The sequence below is a fragment of the Tripterygium wilfordii genome, chromosome 2 (genome assembly GCF_013401445.1).
Source record: "Tripterygium wilfordii isolate XIE 37 chromosome 2, ASM1340144v1, whole genome shotgun sequence".
Lineage (NCBI taxonomy): Eukaryota > Viridiplantae > Streptophyta > Magnoliopsida > Celastrales > Celastraceae > Tripterygium > Tripterygium wilfordii.
The window spans coordinates 2,084,060-2,091,391 of record NC_052233.1 but is presented as its reverse complement, the minus strand read 5'-3'; the positions used below and the strand labels follow the sequence as shown (position 1 = coordinate 2,091,391).

At 36.4% G+C, this 7,332-nt stretch overlaps 1 protein-coding gene across 2 annotated transcripts; it reads left to right on the top strand.

The window, feature by feature from the left end:
- The first annotated feature begins 1,077 nt into the window (after positions 1–1,077).
- On the top strand, positions 1,078–3,881 carry LOC120005679 (transcription factor HHO6-like). 2 transcript variants are annotated; one of them, XM_038855465.1, is made up of 5 exons: positions 1,078–1,501; positions 1,806–2,029; positions 2,192–2,570; positions 2,992–3,065; positions 3,248–3,881. In XM_038855465.1, exons 1-5 carry the CDS (start codon positions 1,288–1,290, stop codon positions 3,524–3,526), a joined length of 1,170 nt encoding a protein of 389 aa, XP_038711393.1. In that variant the 5' UTR covers positions 1,078–1,287; the 3' UTR covers positions 3,527–3,881. The 2 variants fall into 2 exon arrangements, with proteins under 2 accessions (XP_038711393.1, XP_038711384.1); XM_038855456.1 differs by having other exon boundaries at positions 1,084–1,501; positions 2,989–3,065.
- Positions 3,882–7,332: the final 3,451 nt, after the last annotated feature.

The window sequence follows — 7,332 nt, the reverse complement described above, 5'->3', positions numbered from 1 at the left end:
TCTCCACTTTAGGTTTTTCAATGTATGTTGTTTTTTGAAAGTCAAAACCAAATCAAATAAACATAATTAAGATTTTCCTAAAATCTTTGCATATTTTTTTTTATTGAAAAGGTCAAAAGGTGTATTAGTTAAAAATCAATACAGACTACCACATCAATCGATATACGAAACTCATCAAGACAAGACCCAACAACAAACGAAACAAAATAAACACCACCGATATCAACGGACACAGATGGTACTACACCGAGTAGAGCATTCGACTCTAGAGAAACTAACGAAAACATGCAAAATAAACATATGACTCTTTTCTTCACAACTGAGGTGGGATTGCAACAACAAACTTACATTTGTATAACCATATCCATAAGTTTGAAGCAGTGTCCAAGACAGATCTGACAATTTCAGGCACCATCAAAGCAGATCTGGAAACATAAGCATATCTAGGTGTAGATCGAAAGAGATCGACCATCATCTTCTTCTTTATTGTCGCATTAATATTGTCAATCGAGAAATATCACAGATAGAACACGTAGAGAACTCAAATTATTCGGCAAATATGACTGCCCCGTGAGAAAGAAAGAAAACAAAGGGGAGGAGGTGGAACTATCTCCTCTAATATGATTGCTGGTGAAGAAAGTTTTGAAAAATTGAGAGAGTTTGAGAAGTTGATAAATCTTTGCATACTTGAATCAACGAGAGTTGGCTTGGTTGACAATCGATTTGATTAAACATATGTGTGTTCAAGGTTCAATTTCAACCATAAACATATGTGTGTCCAAGGTTCGATTTTAACTATAAACATAATTTTTTGTGGTATTTCAAAAAAAAACTATTCTCAACAGAAAATTTAAAATAAAATAAAAGGTAAAATCTAGAAAAGAAAATAAGTGAATTTATCCAAATTGAAGGGACAAAATAAAATATGCGGTGACACGAGATTGATTTTTATAACCCAAAAGCCACAAACAGAATCTTCGCGTTTTTTATTCACTATTCAACAAAAAAAAAAAAAACCCCCACTTTTTTACTTTTTCTCTCCCATCACTTCTTGCCTTCCTCACTGTACACACACATATATTTATATACCTATCAATCTATCTATTTCTCTATATATACAGATCTCTTCGTTTCTCATCACTCCCTTGTTTCGTTTCGTTTCACAGTTCTGGTTGTTAGATTGTCTTCTACAAACAGAGGAAATTGAGGAAGGAGAAGAATCTGAGTCTGAGAGGGAGAGAGATATTTTTTCATATATATAGGGGAGGAATTAAGGATCTATTGCAAATGGGTTCGCTTCCGCCGGAACTGAGCTTGGATTTAAGACCCACTTTTGTACCCAAAACGATCAGTGATTTCCTCAAGGAGGTGTCCGTGATCGGAAACGTTTCGGACAGGGTGTCGAGGCTTGATGAATTTGTCAAGGGATTGGAGGAAGAAATGAAGAAGATCCATGCGTTTAAGCGCGAGCTTCCTCTTTGCATGCTGCTCTTGAATGATGGTTCGTTTTTTTAAATGAAATATTTAATGGCAAAAAACTTTGATTATGTAATGGGTGTTCAGTGTTCTGAGGAGATGAATTCTTTTGTTTTGGATGATTTTGACTGATGGGTTTGTTTCTCTTAGAGGTTTTGACAAATGGGTTGTTTGGCTTTTTGGTGATTTGGATCAATGGGTTTCTTTTGCTTGTTTGTTTGCTTGATAGTTCTTGTTGGTGCTTGATGATTCTGATCAATGGGAGGGTTTTGGTGTTGTCCTTGTTTATGTGTTTGTGTTTTTTGATTGTTATATGGTTATGGTTGCAGCAATTTTTACTTTGAAGGAGGAGTCAATACAATGTACTGCAACAAATATCCAACCAGTGTTGGAAGAATTCATTCCGTTGAAGAAGGATAGTTCTGATGACCAACCTGATAATGCAATCAAAAGAGAAAAGGACTCCAAAGACAAGAAAAACTGGATGAGCACTGTTCAGCTTTGGAACCCTGATATATGTGATCCCAGAGAGAATCCCAAATCAGAAACAAAGGTACTTATACGACTGATTAAGCAAGCAAAGAAAGCAGCCTAAGCTTCAATCATTTTGTCAAAAGTTTTTGACCAATTTATTTCATGACTTGCTAATAATGGAAATGATCTGTATTTGAATGTAATGCTGAAACTTATCTATATGCTCTTTGATTTGTACCAGAGAAACAAGGGAGGGAGTCCTTTTGCGAAAGAGGATCAATTTGATGGCTGTAAGAACAGGGGAGGTGCAAGGTCTTTTATGCCATTTAAGTCCTGCAATGTTTTGGTTGGTAAGGAGGATGGTAAGGAGAAATTTCCAGTACAAGGGCTTTCTCTGTCAACCCCAGGAATCAAGAGTCCCAGAGAGGAGTTAAGTTCTTTGGGGACAAGAGTCAATTGTAGCAGAACAATCACCTCTTCTGCCCCCTATTTGCAGACAAATTCTCGAAATGGACCACGACCACCACAGCAGCAGACCTCTAGGAAGCAAAGGAGGTGCTGGTCACCTGAGTTGCATCGCCGGTTTGTAAATGCCTTGCAGCAACTTGGGGGCTCACATGGTTAGTCAATGAAATGGATTTCCGTTTCAAAGAAAGTTCAATGACAATGTCTTTTTAATTTTCTGATAGAAAATTGGGATCTTGCATAGCATAAATGTGCTTAGTTGCTGATGTATATGCCATGTGTCAATAGAAAGTGTTAACCAAAAGTGGAACGTAAAGATGAGAAGTTTTTGATGCCTTGTAGTGTTTTCCTCTATGTCAAGACATATATTGCGGAGAAGTTTTACCTGTTGTTTGGTTGGAATTGTTGAGACAGTGAGGATAAGAAATTAGGAGAATTGTATTGTTTATTGCTAATGAATTTGTGGGTATAGTTAAGCTTGAATTAATGAACCTTTTGGATGATTAGCTGTTGTTGAACTTTTCAATTTACTCTTACCATCAAAACCTAACATGAATTTATGGTTCTCTGCAGCAGCTACTCCAAAGCAGATTCGAGAACTTATGGAAGTTGATGGCTTGACCAATGATGAAGTCAAGAGTCATTTGCAGGTGTGTTTTTACTTAGATTTCCACCACCTCTTCTATCCTTGTTGTACTGATTATGCGAATCATCACATTGTTGGAGCAATTCTTTTTAGCTTCATTCTTGTCAAAAAAAATAATAATGATTGTTCTTTTCTAATTTTCTGTTGTTCTCGCAATGATTGACCGAAAATTTTTCTTCCTTACAGAAATTCCGTCTTCATGGTCGAAGAGTGCCATCTACTGGTTCAACTGCCCCTGCAAACCAATCTGTAGTTGTTTTAGGGGGTTTATGGATGTCCAAACAAGAGCAGTGTGGTGACTCCTCAAAGGTTTCACAGTCGGGTTCTCCCGAAGGTCCCCTCCAGCTTGCTATGAACACTAGGAACTTCACAGGAGATGACAGCATGGATGATGATGAAGATGAAAAATCTGAGAGCTATAGCTGGAGAGCTAATGTTCACAAACCCGAAAAAGTCGATGTATAGAGAGTTCATTCACATGATTTTTTGCAGATAAAGAGTATACATGGCAGGATTATGTGACTAGAGAAATAATACATATTATATAAAAATGAGAGAGCAAGAGAGAGTGAGTGAGGATGTGAAATTTTTGCAGAATTAGCTTTCCTTCATAAATTTCGTTTTTTTTTTTTTTTTTAAAATCGGCATTGATATAAGAACTAGAACTATCTGGAGAGTATGATGAACCATGTTTTTGAATGGAAGGACCAAATCTCCTATTCCCCATTGAATTACTTGTGAGAGAGAGCTTCTGTTTCTCTTTTGAATTGATGGTCTTGATATGAGCCATTCTATGAAGATTCCTTCCTTTAGGTACCTATTTGATCTGTCAAGCCTTTTCAACTAAACTTACTGATCTTACACCTTTCTCCTATCTATTCATACAGTACAGATAAAAAGAGAGAGGAAGCAGGGCATATTCTCTTTTAAAGATAACAATCTCTCTGTTTGTGTGATGCTGCCATTTAGGTCTCTCCTCATGTCTTTTAATGGCAGGTTAGGTTCTGGACTGTAATTGTTAGTATTTGATTGTGAGGGATGGGATGGACAGAGACATTGATAATTATATCAATGTGATGTTGATATTGGCTGGTGATAGTAGTGTTTGATTAGTACTATAAAATGACAGGATAAGATCCTTACTTATCTTGAAGATAACAATGGTAATGGTATTTTTCTATATATTCCTTGTGATATTATGTCCAATCTCAATCAATCAATGTACATATGCAATAATGCATATGTAAATAAGCTGTTTACTAGAATTTTCAATGTAATACACATCAACTATATTGTTTGTTTTGGGTTTTCGGATTCTCGTAGATACATTGGATCCGCACGACTTTACTTTCCCAGGAGATCGTCTATCATAATAGTGCTCTCGTAGAGGGATGCTTAACTACGAATTATTACGAGATGTTTTCCTTCCAAGAAAACGCGTTCTTGATGGTAAAAAACTGAATTTATCGATATATGTTAATACAGTTGACATTATTATTCCGCATGCATTTCGCATAAAGGGGATTTAGTTTATCATTCCTATATTGGGTCTCTTTGGAACTTTGGATTGAAACGAAAGGCTTACCAAACATGATTTTGACACCCCACCAAATTCTAGATTCCATATCTTCTAAATCAAGTAATGAAAAAAAAAGAAAAGGTTCCAATGTAAAATATTATTCTTTTAAAAAGTGAATTCAAAGAGGATCTTAATATCTTGTTTAAGAAAGATTTACAACTAATTAGAGGACAAAAAAAAAGAGAGAAGTTTGTCGGTGTTAGACTACTTGACCCAATTATCTATTCTCCAAACAAATTTTTTTTAGGTAATCGAGAACATGAACATTTCTTTTGTTAAATAAATGATAAGTTAGGTCAAAATTTAATGCGTGACCAAAAGAATATTAATCCCATTGATAATCAAACTTAAGATCTCCCAAATTCATACAATTTCTCCAAAAAGAAAAACTCTCAATTAGTCAAATTGATCAAAAGTAAGTCCAAACATTTTTTCTTTTCTTTCAACCTAATCAAGTCATATCATATCCCACTTAAAAAAACACAATCAATTGTAATCCTTACATGGAGGTGCATGACAAAACAGTCACCCTCACAAGCAAAATAATAGAGAGAAGAATCTTGTAGACGATATGAATTATGAAGGAGACCCCACGTTGATAGGTCCACATTTTAAATATACATGGTATGCATCGTTTGGTGTGAAAATGATTGAAAGGTAAGCTCTTTCTATAAGGAATATTATTCATAGTCTAACTGGTTAGGTGAGAGTCTTTCCTCTTAGGAGGTTATAGATTCAATTCCTACCAAGTCCGTACATGGAAATACCATGTGTTCGCTCGATTGACATGATTTGCGAGTTATTGGTGATTCAGGCTTGACACCGTCCTCGTTGTTACTGTACAATCTGTTTTAGTAATCAAGATCATAGTCTGTTATGTGTCCTTTTTTTTTTGTCTTGATGGTCATATTTTAGTGAATTTTTTGCAGGAATATCTTGTCAAGATTGGAATTTTCCTACATAGTCGATAAACGTTCAGTTGCTTTATTGTTGTAATCTCTCTGTTTTGTGTTTTTTAAGGCACTTTTTATTAGAGGAAAGAAAGAACATTTTGCATTTCAGTTTCTAGCACACTTGTGGGAATAAAATCAGCCCAATGGACTGTCATGGGTCTAATCTCTCCATGTAAATGCTGTTTACATAGAGAGATTAGGACCATTTTGCTAGCCTAACATATCACAATATCCCAGTCCAGTCCTTACCAGCTTTGCATTATAAATGTACTCAATGGCTTATTGGCTTTCCATATATCAGTATTCTTGGCAAAACCCAAGAAGACTAGCACCAAGTTTTGAAATAAGAGGAGGATGCAAGAGAACACAAGCACTATGTGTGAGCTCAGGACGTTAGGTGGTTACCATTACCTGAATCTTATATATATATATATATATATGGACTATGGACAGGCAATGTTACAGTGAGGCTGACAAAACCCTGAACTTTGATCAAGTGGGCCGGGCCCATTTATTTCATAATGTGAGAGCTGAGAGGAGTTGGCCGGTTGGGTGTTAGCTCATAAGAGTTTGCCAATGTTAGTTTGAGGCTAGGCCCATAATCACAGGACTTCTATGGAGGGCGAACGAAAGTTACGAAACAGGCAAACAGCTTTCCAGTCATTGAAAGTTTGAAACAATAGAGATTTCTTCGTAATAGTTGGCCCTACACCTGCTGAATTGACCGCAGAAATTTCCAGTTCCTGGCGAGAAAATTTGGATACAATCCTTCTGAAACTGGTCAGTACTTGTTGCCTGTGGATTGTGTACAAGCATTAAAGAAAACATTCCTGTAATGGATTTGATTTGATCCAATTTCAATTTGGGTCTGCATAAATTTTTTATTCGTAGTGTCTGATTTGTTTTTTCAAGCTTTAAATTGGTACTCGGAGCACGATCTTTGCATGTCCACCAAGTTTGGAGTGTTTGAACTTCGACTCCCTGTGTGTGAAATTAGACTATGGAATTTTCGACTGGCCACAGCCATGGTGGCGTCGCGTGTGGACGAGGGTTCGCATCTGAGTGGGTGTATTGGATTTGGATGCCTATCAATGTTACTTCAGACAGGCGTCGGGCTTAGGGTGGTGCGTGTGGATCAAGGTGGGCTGGATTGCGACACCTGATGATTCGGGTTCTGGCAGGCATCAGGCTTGTGGTATGATGTTGATTTTATGTTCCCACAACTCCTCTAGACTGCCCATTTTAGTTTCTTCTTAATCTTTTGCATGATTGAGATTTTTTTTTGAGCCTTGGGACTGCACGAGTAGTCAGCTTGCAACTTTTTTCTATCTATACAAACTTTTACCAATCTATGAATGCCTTTTGAATGAAATCTAGTCAAGCATGAGACTAAAATATGCATCTATTATTTCTTATATTAATTGAGAAAACTCATATGAGTACAATAGTCTCCATGGTTTCGCTGTTCACTAATCCATGAGGATGTATGTTCTGCGTTCATCATGTACATTCTCCTCTGGTATCACAGAATCATAAAAAGCCCGCAATTATACTATTCATGTGATCTAATGGATATATCTGCACAAAACTTGTATGATTGATATGAATTTTCTTTTATGTTCATACTTAAATTCCGTATTCTTCTTAAGCTTCGTGGTTGATAGAAACTTCAATTACCAAAAAAAAATAAGTTGATAGGAACTTCCGTAAGTTACTAATAAACGTTGAGACGCATCGCG

Bases quoted from the DNA above. Each gene is read 5' to 3' on its own strand.
- LOC120005679 (XM_038855456.1), top strand. From the start codon at position 1,288: ATGGGTTCGCTTCCGCCGGAACTGAGCTTGGATTTAAGACCCACTTTT. The intron at 2,030-2,191 runs GTACTTATACGA...GATTTGTACCAG, and splicing joins ATCCCAAATCAGAAACAAAG to AGAAACAAGGGAGGGAGTCC. The intron at 3,066-3,247 runs GTGTGTTTTTAC...TCTTCCTTACAG, and splicing joins AAGTCAAGAGTCATTTGCAG to AAATTCCGTCTTCATGGTCG.